At 42.7% G+C, this 15,545-nt stretch overlaps 1 protein-coding gene across 2 annotated transcripts in view; it reads right to left on the reverse strand.

The window, feature by feature from the left end:
• The window catches only part of RASGEF1B (RasGEF domain family member 1B), a 38,352-nt gene extending 24,701 nt beyond the window's left edge, over window positions 1–13,651 (reverse strand). The window contains exons 1-2 of one of the 2 annotated variants that reach the window (XM_055588907.1): window positions 13,503–13,651; window positions 1,067–1,249 (exon numbers count right to left, since the gene is read on the reverse strand). In XM_055588907.1, coding sequence (XP_055444882.1) covers window positions 1,067–1,243 — 177 coding nt within the window. In that variant the 5' untranslated portion in view covers window positions 1,244–1,249; window positions 13,503–13,651. Of the gene's footprint in view, window positions 1–1,066; window positions 1,250–6,523; window positions 9,265–13,502 lie in introns of those variants that run through there. The other variant, XM_055588908.1, reaches the window with a different exon arrangement.
• Window positions 13,652–15,545: the final 1,894 nt, after the last annotated feature.

A 15,545-nucleotide genomic window follows, 5' to 3' on the forward strand; every position in this document is an offset into this window, starting at 1 on the left:
GAGGCACCCTTTTATGGCTCATAAACACTTACAGGGCTGAATAAGGGACGCCTTTTACTTTTGATTACAAGTTTTCCCTGTGTGGCAACATATTTGAAAATGCTATGTAACAAATCACACACAGAGAGAGATAACTCAGGAACAAACACTACAGTGAACTCCAGTGGCAAGCACAGACTGTCGTTTGCACACCAAGGTCATTATTACATTTATAAAAGCATTTGAATCCAGTGTCTGGATATCTTCATGAAATCTTTATCAGCAAGCAGCTGTTGAGGAACGGGGTCAGCCACAGCACAAAGGAAGTGGGGAGAAACATCACTTGCTCTAGAAATAGAAAACCCGGGTTTGATTGCTGATGTCGGGCGTGAGACCATGTGCCAACCGAATCCCAAATTTCAATTTTTTTCCTCTCTGAGTCTCTTGGAATTGCTCTAAAGACTGAGAAAATATAAATGGATTTCCTGAATTAGAAAGGATTACCTATACATATGTCAGGGATCAAAGGAAAACATAAGCAAGCATATTATCTGATGTCCAGTCTACAAAGAATTGCATCTTGAATGTAACTCATGTTCTCTTTTCTAGGAAGCTTCCCTGTGTTGCTTCACCTTTCTCAACATAGTGATGGTCTTGGAAACCAAAAAGGCACTAAACATTCGAGAAGCATCCGAGGTTCTCTGGCATTTCTATTTAAGGATCATGGTACACGCACGAGTCAAACCTTACAGTTATTTAGATGGTCTCTGACCATCTACACTGTGATGCCAACCCTGAAAAGAAAACTAATATGCAGAACTATCGTATCCAGGCTCAACTGGGTCTCAAAGCACTCAATAATCAACCTGCAACTTCTTGTTAGAAAAATTCCTAGCAACCCAGATATAATTGTGGAGCATCCAGGGTCCCTGTCTGCTGCTGCTGCTAAGTCACTTCAGTCATGTCCGACTCTGTGTGACCCCATAGACGGCAGCCCACCAGGCTCCCCCGTCCTTGGGATTCTCCTACTCTATTGTAATTTCTGCTGGATACCAAGGATGTGTTTCAGAAACATGTGAATACTTACATCCGGATAATAATCCACATTGGGTACCAAGTGCTGGATGAGCGCTTCCAGAGACCCGGAGAGGAGGTTGTTGTCATGGTAATACAGCCCCCCACAGCTGTCCTCTGCAGACTGATAGAGGTTTCGGTTGTAACCACTGCTGTCAAACATGGCAGAAAAGGGAGGAGTCTGAGGCATGCTTTCCTAAAATGAATAAGAAAGGAAGAAACACGGTGTCAGTAATAGGCAGTCCCAAAGAAAAGCAAACTTTAATAGGCATGAGGCTTTCACAGTCATGAAGAAGCAGGCAAGTTTTAACCCAGGTTAGATTCTGAAACAATCTCAGAACTCATCAAGAAGTACACTGCTTTTGAACAGCACATGAATGCATATTTTTGAGTACCAATTGTGTCCAATAAAGTACCATGAAATACTAGAATCAAAGGCTCCAATCTATGCCTAAAGTCAAGTCTCTGGCTGCTGTGTTTAGATCTTATGCCTTCACATTTGGTTAGGAAGGCAGGGAGAGGGGTTGAGCTTTAAACTGCTTTATCCTCCCAGTCAAGTATCATCCTAAGGTGGAAACATGCACCTTCAAAGTTGGTGGGGAAGAATTACATAATGCTTAAGAAATATTGGACTAGCATTGGGCATATTAGGAGATAACCAAAACAGAAGTTGAAAACCTGAAACCTAAGAGAAGCCTAGAATTAAAGTATCTGTGTGTGTACGTGTGTGTGTGTGTGTGTGTGTGTGTGTGTTTATGTTCTTGTTTAGTCACTAAGTCATGTCTGATTGGTTGCAACCCCATGGACTGTAGCCCGCCAGGCTCCTCTGTCCATGGGATTTCTCAGGCAAGAATACTGGAGTGGGTTGCCATTCCTTTTGCCAGTGGATCTTCCCAACTCAGGGATCGAACCAGAGTCTCCTGCACTGCAGGCGGATTCTTTACCACTGAGCCACCAGGGAAGCACTGTGTAAGTTTATAGACGCATATATATATCAGGAGATTTCATGCCAACTCCTCAGCATTCACTGGAAGTCTGATGCCATTCATTTTTGCCCCTTTGTGTTAAATTCTTTCAGGGTGAAGGGCTCTATAAAGCCTCAGTGCTTGGTAAACACACAGGCTGAGAAAGCACCTGACTGAGGAACAAGGAGTGCTGTGACGTCCGCTCCCTGTGTGTGCTTTCCTGCTCACATAGCCCGCATAAGAGGGTGTTTGCTGGAGGCCAGAGGCTATTAAGTTATTACTTGGATTCCAAGGAACGGAGCTCCTGGCCCCAGAACAGACTCCCGTTTCCAGCAGCCTGTCTGGACAATGGAGGCATTCAGGAGTTGCAGAGATGGAAGGTTTCAGAGGCAAACAATGAGGGAAAGGCAAACTCCAGGGCTTGGACTGACAGGCCCAGGGTGTTTGGAGGCTGCAGGAGGACACAACCTGGGCTAATCCTTCAAGAGGCTTAAGATATTTGCATCCGAATGGGGGCGGGGAGTGGGGTCTGTCTGTGGCTGTACATCCCTCTCCAAGCACAACTGTCCCAGGTTCCCCCTTGCCACCCTCCCACTGGGGCCAGAGCATCACAGTACCTGCACGTGCCTGGGCAGGGAGCTGCCAGGGGTGGGGTGTTGGGAACAAACAACACCCACTGTAAAGCTGCCCTGGCAGGTGAAATGGCATTTAGGGAAAGAAGCATCAAGAAAGTGAAAATGGAGAAAAATAATAATTTCAGTATTTTGTGGTCGATCCCATCCATAAACCAATACTGAGGGAGAACATAAAACCATCCATGGTGAAATAGCACAGAGAAAGAAAGATAAACCTCATATGATACTGCTTATATGCAGAGTCTTAAAAAGTGATATAAGTGAATTTATTTACAAAACAAAAACAGACTCACAGACATAGAAAACAAACGTCTGTGTTTACCAAAGGGGAAAGTAGTGGCGGGAGGTGGTGGTGGGGATAAATTAGGAATTTGGGATTAACTGATATGCATTACTATACATAAAATAGATAAACAACAAAGACCTACTGTACAGCTCAGGGAACTATATTCAATCTCTTGTAATAATCTATAAAGGAAAAGAATCTGAAAAAAGAATATCTTTTTCCAGTAGTCACGCAGGGATGTGAGAGCTGGACCATAAAAGAGGCTGAGCACCGAAGAACTGATGCTTTCAAACTGTGGTGCTGGATAAGACTCTTGAGAGTCCCCTGGACAGCAAGGAGATCAAACCAGTCAGTCTTAAAGGAAATCAACCCTTAATATTCTTGGAAGGACTGCTGCTGAAGCTCAACACTTGAGCCACCTGATGTGAAGAACCAACTCACTGGAAAAGACCCTGATGCTGGGAAAGATTGAGGGCAAAAGGAGAAGCGGGTGACAGAGGACGAGATGGTTGGATGGCATCACCAACTCAATGAATATGAGTCTGAGCAAGCTCCGGGAGACAGTGAAGGACAGGGAAGGCTGGTGTGCTGCAGTCCATGGGGTAGCAAAGAGTCAGACATGATTTAGCGACTGAACAGCAACAGTATATATATGTACAACTGAATCCTTTTACTGTACACCTGAAACTGACCCAACATTGTAAATCAACTATTCTCCAAAAATACAGTCACAAATGGGAAGAAAGTGAGGACTGAGAATCACTGTCTGGGGAGACCGGTAACCACCAGAATCATTGCTGCCATCCCTCTCGCTTGGACGTGGTCATAATGGCCACGGGACCAGGAACATTGAGATGCAGACGTTAACACAAATGCTCTCCACTTAGTTGGTAAGATCTTATACACGGGAATCACAGTTAAATAAACAACTCAAGGCTAACATTTTCTAAGACAATGGACAAAGTATGCTTCTGTCCTCTTCAAACTGCCAGTTTTCCATGAGTCTGTTTCACATGCAGTATCATCTTTGCACATGGGTTGTTCCTGGTGGGAAGAAAAACAAGAGACCATCTGCCCTTGCCCTGAGAAAGTCCAAATGTCCTTCAGCTGGGACACCAGAGACTGAGATGAGAAACACCTAAAAGTTACAGCCTGGAAGGAACCTTCCATTTGGATGCGGTCACCTGCCTCTGGCTTAAAAAAGCTTTAAAACCACACAGTATCCTTGGCATCCAAGGTTGACGAGTGGAACTCACTCCATCATGCCCTTGAAGGTTTTCTTTTTCCCCTTCTGCCAAGAATCATGAATTTTCCTTGATTTTTCCACTCACTCATTGCTACTAAAACCATCATAGTAAAGTGCTTTGGGGAGAGAGTAGGCCAAGAGTTGGGAATTTCAGACAATCAGAAAGTGCCAAAAGTTCAAAAGGACCATAGGAAATCAACTAGTCGAAAATGGAAATAGATTTCATTTCACTTTCTAACTGCAATCAATCTGAAGTGGTTGCCCAGAGGCCCCACGAAGAGTAAGGATTCAAAGGCTGTAACTAGGTGGGGAACATATGCTAAGGGATTAGCATCTAAGGCTGTAACTAGGTGCTAAGGGATCAGCAATGACTAGAAAACAGTTCTGCAAGAGGCCAAGGTCCAAGCGCCATGACAGTCTGGTCCACTCTCCTCTGTCCACCAGTGCACAAGCTGAGACCCTGTGCAGTGAGGTGAAGTGACCAGATTAGGACCACACAGTCACGTGGCTACAGCATCCAGTGAGCCCGATGGAACGTTCTTGCATCTTGCACACACACACCCCTGTGGCCTTCGGTTGATCGATGATCGACAGGAATCACTAACCCACAAAATGGTCACAAATTACTCAGAATTCCCTTTCAAAAAATCAGCACCAAAAGTACTTCTTAATTATTTACTCCCATAAAGTGGACAAGGATCCAGATATGGACAAAGACGCAGACTGTATGAAGCCCTCATGTGGGGCTTAAGAGCCTTGAAAACTTTGGAGACTCACTTACTCACCCCTAGGTATATTCTTCACCTGGAAAATTATTTCCACTTCTGCTCTCTCCTTCCAAAATTCTAAATAATAACAAACTACCAATTTCCTTTATGGCAAAGTTAGAGCATTTTTTAGAGCAATGACAAAAGGCATTTGTATTGTTCCTGGGAACTGTGTACAAAATATCAACACACCAAAAAAACTCTCTGACCAGGTACCAAAAGAAAATACTGCAAATAGCAAAGGATGTTAAACTGAAATAAGTTAATTGGAGTTATAGTTTACTAAAAATCAAATTTAAGAAAAGACCATGTCACTGGTTGCTTTCTGCCTTCTAATTAGCCCAAAGTTCTGTTGCTGATCAGCTGATTGTTTGACCACAAACCATCTTGATAATTCAACTTGCATACCGTGTTTCAAACCCAGGTCTTCACATTCCAGGTTCAAAATTTACAACTCTACATCATGCTATACTGCAAATGGTCTTCTTTGAACTTCTAATGTTTACCCATAAAATGAAAAGCCTGTCAGTCTGCCCCAAATTGTAGTCTATTAGAGTAATTTATATGCTTTACAAGTTCTACATAAATCCTTGCTCCCAAGATGTATGATAGGCCATTAATTACTCTTATTAAAAAGCAACACTGTCAACAGAAGTATTTAAGATACTGACCTTTGCCATCAAAGAATAATCCCCTCTAATCAGAGATTTCAGAGATTCTAATATACACTTCTTTGTATTTTAGTTTCTTTGAAATTGGGATTCATTAGATAGTTGAGTGACAAGAAAACACATTTAACCATCAGTCTTTTTTTTAGCAATATATAAAAGAGCATCTTATAATGGATGACATCTTAGATTCAATGAAATACAGTAATATTTGCTTGTGTGTACTTTATAGATTTCCAGAAAAAAAAATCTGATGAGATAAAATGACACAGAGAAAGCTCATAGATCACAGTAGGCATAACTAATTTCTGGACAATCTCTAGCAAGTGGCCAGTCTGTTTTCTGGAAAGATCAACTGCCTTGTGTAATAGATGTATTTGTTAAACAAGGGGAAAGGTCAGCAGAATGGCACAGAAAGTACTGTTTGTGAAGTGGATTTTTAAATACTTCCAAAGATAAACATAGTGGAATTTTTTTTCTCTCAAGTATCTTTCCTCTTATTATCCACATCAGGAACTACTGTTTATTTAGCATTACTCAAACTTGATGTCCAAGACTTTAGTTCAACCTGCTACAGTTCTAGAATTAAATAGGGAGGCTCAGAAGATTAAATTTCGGCTTGGTTTTTGTTTAAGAAAACAAATTCACAGAATGTCCAAGTGCTGGACATGAGAATTCAAAGAAGCATTTAGCCCCGGGTGCTATTAATTCCAGGAATCCTTTGCTGACGTTACCGCAGTGGACGAAGGACTGGGTTTAAGGTAGTTCCTACCCACAGCTTCCATTTATTTTCTTTAATCTCAGTGAAGCTCTGGCTTCTTATCTGCAGCAAACCTTCTCTTTATAGCTCTCACAATTACTATGTTCTGTCTGTTGGGTTCTGTAAACTCTCAATTTACTTACCTTCTCATCCTTTCCAACATAATCTCAACACTAACTTCTCCATCCTTCTTTAGCACATCCTCCACCAAGTTCTCCATCCTTCTTTAGTACAAATTTTACCCAACCCAATGCACCTGCTGTGGGGACCAGCTAGCAAAAATTCTGGTTTAGGAGAAATTCACTTTTTTCCAAAATTGAAATAAGTGACAGCATTAAGTGCTGTGCTGTGCTCAGTCTTGTCCAACTCTTTGAGATCCCATGGACTGGTGCCGGAAGGCTCCTCTGTCCATGGGATTCTCCACGCAAGAATACTGGACCAGATTGCCATTTCCTCCCCCAGGCGATTAAGTACTGTCCTTAATTTGCTGGTTAAGTCAAACTTCAAAACAGTTAACTCCTTTGGAAAAAGTGAGATTTATGTGAGATGCTTGAAAAAGCTGTTGACTCTATTCAAATTACTACCAGGAAGATAAGGCTTAAGAGACAGGTTAATCTCACAAACAGTTTGCATTTTGCAAAGTTTCATTTGTAACCCAGTTGCTGGAAACTCAGAATATATTCTATTTGGCCAGTGGCTCTAGCTTTTTAGGGAGATCACAAACTTCTCTGCAAGAAATCAACAAACAAATGTGTATATACTTATAGAGAGCTCAGATCTCAGATTAGGAAGTATGTGTGCTGGCCTATATAGAACTTGGATTTGTATTTATTACCCACTTCCTCAAAGAAGGAGAATATGGTGGTTCTGAAGAGAACCTTGGTGTAACACATTCAAAACTGGCTCCTTAGAAAGCAATAAATATTTGTTTGGTTTTTTTTTTTTTTCCTGGTAGTACTGATCCAATGGAGTTAAAGAGAATGAAAAAGACACTTCTTTTTTGGGGGGCAGAGATAATTAAATAGGCCTTCCCACCCTGCCCCCCACACCCTCCACAAATTGAGGACTTTGGAATGGAGAGAAGGCAATGAGACAGTGGGAAATGAATTTGGTTTTTAAAACAATGACCCAGGATAAAAGAAAGCTTTGAGTTGCCAGAATTAGCATACAGATTACAGGTTCTTCTGGGACACTTCCCAAGGGGAGGTAAGCGATACCCAACCCAGGTATACAAGATGAATGCTCTTTCTTAAAATGAATTTGGGAACCTGGAAAGTTGGTTGACAGACAAGATATCTCACAGGAGCAGCTAATTCAGTCACAAAGATATATCATGTTCTTTCAAGGACCCTGCCAGAGTTCAGCGTGACATTGATCCAGCAGCAAGGAAGCAGGCTCTGGGTGATTTAAGGGATGAATGGATTTGAAAGGCATGCCTAATGGTTTCAAACCAACTAAGGCACCAGATGAAAAGCTGCCTTTTCTCGAAACAGCAGACTGCGTTTGAATCAGCGACTGCTTTTGCAGAAGGTTATTTATGGGGAGGCAGGTGCAGGAGGCTAAGGTGGTTTCAGGTGACAATGCAAATTGGAAAAGAGGGCCAGGAAAAGATGGGTGTGGGAACTAAATCAAAGGCCATCCTTCAACATCTGCTTAAGGTGTTTTGTAAATCTCTACCAAGATGTCAAGTCAGCATTTCGTTTACACCCAGGAGAATGAGATCGCAAAGGGTAGGAGTACAAGAAAAAAAAGAGGTGTATTTCTCCCTATTTCATCACAGAGCGCCTTGGTGAGATATTTAATAAATCCAATGCCTTTATATTGATTGCTATCCTTTTGCTTCTGTTAAAAAATGCTGGGCATGTGTCCCAGTGAGGTAGAGGACAGCCACTCTATCACAGTTGAACTTCGAAACCATATTTGCTTAGTAAGGAGAGGCTTAATTTAAGATCCGGGAATGACTGGTTCCCAAATTCCCATCCAGATTCCAGAGGAACTTTGCCCTTTGGTGAGAGGCCACCACTTCCCTTTCTCACTTGAGGTTCCAGAGATGGGAATGAAAAAAGAGTTCACATATTTCAGCTTGACTCCAGCTGGGATCTCAAGTACTTTTATCCTCCTACAGGCACTGCGGAATCTCAGAAGACAACAGTTAACAGTAGGCTCAGAGAGGGTTTCTCTAATTATGGATCTGAGTTGAAAGAAAGTAAAATCAAGTTTCCAACACTATCTAAAACAGGATTATTTTGAGCTTGAAAATGTCTCAAAGATTATCTTCTCATTTCTTCCTAGCAGCATCTCTGGATGCTAGAAAAGCTACACCTTTGCTAACCTCCTTGAAAAAAGAGGTATTGTGTTGAGATTACAAACAATACAGAGCAGACAAGTAAGAATTGACTCACCTCTTTGGCATGAGAACAAAAAGTAACTAACTCCCAGATAAGTACATTCTTTGGAACTGAGCCCCAAATGCTTAGGAGATCTCACACTCAAGGGGAAATAATCAGTATTTCTGAGGAAAGAAGGTCCTATTTCTCTCTATAAGGATGAAATAGGGGTATTTCCTAATTTGTTACAGGTTTCCATATAAAAAATGAATTTGCATTTTGCTTCATTTGTCCTAGATGCTACCTTTTTTAAACAAAACTAATTCCTAATTAACGAAGGAAAAGAATTCTGACTCAAATAATTACTATCTTTGGTTTCCTTGGAAGAAAAACAAAGCTAAAATTTGTCATCTTTTGACTTGGGACTATCTTGTCAGCAGTTTATCAAGACACAAAACAACAATTCAGTACATGGAAACTATAAATAGGCCTAGAGAATCATTTAAAACCTTTCTTTGAGATAAATCTTTACTATTTTTTTTTTTTTGTAGGAAATGATCACAGTGCATGTTGATATTCTTCCTGCACCGTTTTTCATCTACAATTTCCATGCAGTTCCTGAAGATAACAGTAGATGGCTCCACGTTCCTTGTCGTTGGAAGGGCTGGTGCATTCTAGCAGAAACAGTAGGTGCTGGTTTAATAAAATAAAATTAAAAAAAAAAAAGAAAAGTAAAAGGACAACTGGAGTTCTGGGGGAAATTTTTTGAGAAATTGGTGTTTGTGATTGTGGCCAATTACTGAACTTTGGGAGGTGGCATTGCTCATGATATACAGTTGCAAACATACAAAGCCAGTCGGTCTTATTTCCTTATGTCTTGGGCGCTGTTTATGATGAGAATTAATTGTCATTTTCCCAGAGGAATAAAAATGATCTTCTGGATAATCAAAATCATCATCATCTAATTAAGGGCTGTCAAAAAGAACTTGCTGAGATATTTGAAACTTTCTTTTTCTGGCCAATACATCAGCCACTTACACACGTAGCTACTGAGCATCTAAAACATGACTCGTGCTATTTTTTTGTTTTGTTTAATTTAGTTAAACTTAAGTTCATATATCCCCATGTGGCTAGTTACTGAACAGCACTGGCTATCATATTGCACAGCACAGAGATAAGTAGTGGAATCATCATTTACACATGATAGATTTCAAGTCAAACTACAGAATATCAAATGGGGAAGCAACCTTAACTAAAAGGGTTTATGTTTCTCAACCCAATTTACCTCAATAGGAAAATAACCTGATATTTAGGACATTTCGTAAACAAGTATAATTTTCTATTAACATGGTTACTAGGATAATATTATCTTTCTGACTGCAAGTTCTTGAAAATTTACCCTTATCTGCCACCCCCCTCTCCATTCTTCCCTTTTAGATAAATAGAAGGATATTAGTGGTCTATAAAGTGCTTTCCTTTCTTACAAGACTAACTTGTGCTTTCTCTGTGTTACAGTAATTTTCATACCAGAGTTTCCTAATACAATATGAATCAACTGAATGACTTCTAGACATAGACATACCTTGAAACAAGGTAATATACAGACCATATAAAGTAATATACAGACTGGTCAAAAGACTGATTTTAAGATGATCAGTTTTAATAGTAACACTAATTTAAAAGGTCAAAAAATTTTCCTCATTCAGCCTTCTTGAAAACTAGCATTTTTAAAAACACTTGTAGGAGAAAAACAAAAGGCAGTTCAGGTAAATAATAAATCTCTACATAATTTTCATCAATAAGAAATTTCACTCTCCTATCTCATTTTTGTGTACCCATGAAGTAGCTGAACATCTAACCACAAATCATGACTTCAGCCTTCATTCTTCCACAGCCAATAAATGGTACAAATGGATGAAGTGATAGTATAGCAAAATAAGTCAGCTAACATAGAGCTAAAAGAGACTCATAAATCATCTAGTTTGACAACTCATCAATTTCACAGATATTGCAGGCATAGGGAGAGAGGGAGTGACTTGTTAGGGCTCCAGACTGATTAGACCCTTAGTCTCTACTTCCAAGGCAGAAATCTGCCTATAGCACTTGGCTACATCTGTCATTCTAGGATAAGAGGGTTGCACAAATCTAATTTTTATAAATTTAACTGTGAACCCAAAAGTACAACTGAAGGAGAGGTAACATTTGAATTCAACCACTAAAGACAAAAACCTCATCAATCTTAAGCAGTATTTTCAATAGTACAATTTGTCTCCTTACAACCACACAAAATGTTATGGCTTTTCCATTTATTATCTGTGGCATCAGAATCAAGATTCTAAGTCCCTGCTTTAGAGATGCCAGATTCTTCTCCCAAGGAAGGGAGGATACTCTTATTTCCTCATTTCCTGTTCAAGCAGATATTCTCTCTGGGGTCATCCGAATGCTCCTCCAAAGTCCAATTGTTCCAGGCCACCTCTGGAGACTGATGAAGTTGAACCCACCTTTTCCTCTGCCATATTAGGTACCTTACCAACATAGACCATCACCTAGCTTTGCCCTTCAATTTTCTTAACCATTTCTTTTTTCTCCTAGAGAGGTGTTATTCGATTGATATTTTTTTTTTTTGTCTATTGTAGCTTATTAGCTAGTAGTTAATTTTGAACTGTAAGAATGCAGTGTTAGTAATAATATAAGAAGTGTGAATTGTGATAAATAATATTTAAATATTTAATATATGGATAAGAATAAATTAAATTTAAAAAACAATAAATATAAATGGTTTATGATTTTCTATTCCAAAAGTCAGTAGGGTTTCAAACATCAGATTAAGTGTCTGCTGCTGCTGCTGTTAAGTTGCTTCAGTAGTGTCCGATTCTGTGCGACCCCATAGACGGCAGCCCACCAGGCTCCCCTGTCCCTGGGCTAGTGGAGCATATAAAATAGAGCAAGACTGAAAATGCACCAAGGGTGAAATAAATTCTAAGGCTTTAATAGTCCATTAGACCACTGGAAAGTACTAGGCTTAGTAGCCAGAAATGTTGCCACCTCTAAGAAAACAAAGGATTGACCAACATGTAGTAGAAGAATGCCAACAAGAAACTTGCTAATCCGTAGCTGATCATCTCCACTTTTTGCCTGAAAGGTGTAACAGAGCATCAACTGTGAACCCTGATTTCTGTCAAAAATGCCCCAGGTCCTCCCTGGCCCAACCCCCTCCTCCCTCCCCCCAAATAAAATAACCATTAATAATAGGATCCAACAAGCTGCCACACTTTTTAATCTGTTATGAAAATCTCAACAGCCAAGCATTTTTATTTTTATTTCCTCTTAGAAGTCACTTCTACATTTGCCCTAAACCTCACCTGACTAGTTGTTTTCCTCCCAAATCTCTGATCAGGCATATACTCTGGTGAACTGTAACCTCCTTGTTTCTTAGCCTAAGCTTATCACCATGGTCTATGTTTTAAATTAAGACACAGCCATCACATGCTAAGCTCTAGACGCTGTCTTCGGAAGGAAAGAATAATTATTCACCCCATCTGAGTCTGACTGTACCAGACATTAATCAAGAGGCCTGATCCCTGAACTCTTCCCCTTTATGCACCCAGTTCAGAGACCCTCCCAGGCCATCAGATCATCGAGGTCTAAATATAGATCTACGCGCACCAGCAGTCCCTGACCACCGTCACATGGTGCTGCTGACGAAGGACTCCTTGGAGACGCTTTCGACCCAAACACACGTACACAAATGTGTGTGCATATCCATTCATATACACTATACCCACCGAATTCGTTAGCAAAGATGGGCATATCCATCCACTCAGAAAAGAGGGTCGCTCCCTAGAGATGCCCTCTTGGTACACTTGCGCCACTCTGCACTGTCAGAGGACTTAGCTACGTTGCTCTCCCCTGACCTGCGCGGATCACATTGGGGTAAGGTGAGAATCAATATTCCATTGGTACGTAGACAGACAGACACACCTACGTACCCTCCAGCCCCCCTGTTCTTTTTCCCAGGAACGGCAATGAAGTTTCCACGGTTCCCCGAGAAAGGAGCCTCCCTCCCGCCAGCAGCCCGCGAGGCTCCCAGGTACCCACAGTTCAGATTACTATCTCCCAGCCAGGTGACCCAAGACGACTCACCTGAGCTCAGGCAAGAGCAAGGGGAAACTGTCCCAAGTAGCCAGCCAAACGGAGGAATTAAAGAATATCACCGTGTCAATGGTGAGCACATGACTTCTGTTCCCTTGTCTCTTCTAAGAGTCAAACCTTAAGATTGTAAGGCTCCGACACCAAAAATAAACAGCTCCCCTCCCCCCCCCACGCACGAAAACTAGCCAAGAAGTAGAAGAAAACAACCTAGGAAGGGCGAAGAGGATGAAGAAAGGATGAACAGCGACTAGGACTCGGACAGATCTTCAAAAACTGTACCAAGATCTCGAGACAGAAGGCCTGGCTGTGGGATCCGGCTGAGAAAAACAAGGCAAAAACCTAAGCCTGTCCCCTCCTGGACCCCATCGGCTTGGGTCCCGCACCTGTTGGCACCGTGACCGCTCCAAAGGTGGCCCCAGACGCCCTCGGTGGCCAGGCAGGAGAACTCCCCACTCCACTCGCTTTCGCGGAACGCTCTGCACCAGGAGCGCTCGCTCGCCCTGCTCTCCCGCCGCCTCCAGGGGCACCGACAGCGGGAGCGAGTCCGAGAGCCTGGGAGAGGGCAGCGCGCGGCAGGGTCGCGCGTTCCCGCAGCCGGGCTCTGGTTTCTCCTAGGAAAACTACTGATCAGGAAACAACTCACCTGCAGATGGACCCCGCGTCCTCGGCTTCCCGACTGTTTTCCGTGTGCCCACCAACGTAACCAAAGGACAGGGAACCAAAGCGCGCGGGAAGATGAGGGGGAAAAAAAGAGAACTCTGTCCAACCAGTCCGGTGCCTTGTTTATACTGAAACTACGGCCGCGGCCGGGGCGCACACCCACTTGGCTCCGAAGACCCGCCCCCGCCGTCAGCCCCGCCCCGCGCCCGTCCTCACGGGCCAATCACGGCGAAGATCCCCGCCCACTCCGCCACCGCCCCCGGCGCCCGGGACCCGCCCACGCGTCCCCAGGGGCCCGGGACTCCAGCAGCGAGGTTGCCTCCGTACCCTCCCACGCTGCGGAGGCCGGCGGAGCCCGGCGCCGCAGTGTTTACCAGCGCTGGTTCGGCTCGCTCGGTTGGCGTGAGCTTCCTCCCAAGTGCACCTGCCGGGGGCTGTTTGTGCAGTCATGTGTGTGCCTGTGTGTGTTCGTTTATTTGTGTGCTACCTGTAAATACCGGCTCGACTTGTTATACCGTCTCTATTAACATAATTATGAGCTAGAGGTTACTGTCCGTGTAACTTTCAGAAGAGAGCGGAGAGAAACCACAAGAACATTCGCTCAGCAAATATTTACAGAAAACCTGAGTGCTAGGGTTGTGCCAAACGCTGGGGGCACACTCCAGGTTGGTCCCTGACATGACGCTTACAGTCTAGTGGAGGACAAACATTTAAAAAATCGTCACCCGAACAACACGTAAAATTGAGGCTGTTACAGGTGCAACAATGAAAGGGAACTGTGCTGTGAAATAAGATTCTGGAGGCAAAGGGGTGGCCTGACCTCAGTAAATGTCTTGCTGTCATGGTAACCTTATACTTTATCATTGGATACTTGATAACTATTTTAGAAAAAGAGGTAAAACCCCCAGTACTTCACCTTGTACTAAGAAAAAGAGACTGGAGGGAAGAAAAGATGAAAAACAGGGGAAGGAAGAGATGCAAGAAAAAGATTTTAAGAAAAATCTTAAAGCATCAGGAGGATACATGTGTATGTATGGCTGAGTCCCTTTGCTGTCTGTCTACCTGAAACTATCACAGCATTGTTAATTGGCTATATGAAGTGAATTGAAAGTAGCTCAGTCCTGTCTACTCTTTGCCACCCCATGGACTGTAGCCTGCCAGGCTCCTCTGTCCATGAAATTCTCCAGGTCAGAGTACTAGAGTGGGTAGCCATTCCCTTCTCCAGGGCATTTTCCTAACCCAGGGATCAAACCCAGGTCTCGATTGCAGGCGGATTCTTTACAGTCTGAGCCACCAGGGAAACCCAATTGGCTATATGCTCCAATACAATATAAAAAAAATAAATAAATACACACACACACACACACACACACACAGACTCTCTTGCCTGCTATGTGACCTTGGATAAGTAAAGCAGCTTTTCTGAGCTTCTGTTTTCCCATGTATAAAACAACATTATTCATACCTGGCCTATAGGACTATAATTAGGATTACTGAGATAGAGGAACGTTTTTTGTCTCTGTGCCATCTTCCCTCCCTCCGTCCTCCTTCCTGGGATGGAAACAGTGCTCTTGAAGTTCACCTTGCCTATGCTTAGCTCATCCCTTCCCTCAGCTTCTTCATCGGTGCCTCCTGGGGCTTCTCTTTCATTAATTATACTCCATCCTTCTCTTCTACAAATGGGTCTCCCCCACCCCACAACTCCCCTCTACCTCCCCGCACCATGACTCAGGAAGCCACTCTCACTTATCTAAGCTTCCCTACAGTTTAAAGAAGGAGCCATAAGGCCAAGACAGCTTGGCATGGCCAGCTAGCTATTCAGAGTAAAGCACCAGGCTTGGGTGGCCCAGCCCTGTTGTGGTTGTGCTGCTTGGCTAGTTTTTCCAGCTCAGTTTTCCACCCTGGTTCTGCAGCAAACAAGCCATAAGAGGTTGGGCAAGTCATTTCCAATCCTGAGGTTCCTGCTCCTGTAGCAATAAATAATAGTTGGAGTAAATCATGATTTCTTAATGGAAATGTTTGACAT

This window comes from Bubalus kerabau, chromosome 7 (genome assembly GCF_029407905.1).
Source record: "Bubalus kerabau isolate K-KA32 ecotype Philippines breed swamp buffalo chromosome 7, PCC_UOA_SB_1v2, whole genome shotgun sequence".
Taxonomy (NCBI): Eukaryota; Metazoa; Chordata; class Mammalia; order Artiodactyla; family Bovidae; genus Bubalus; species Bubalus kerabau.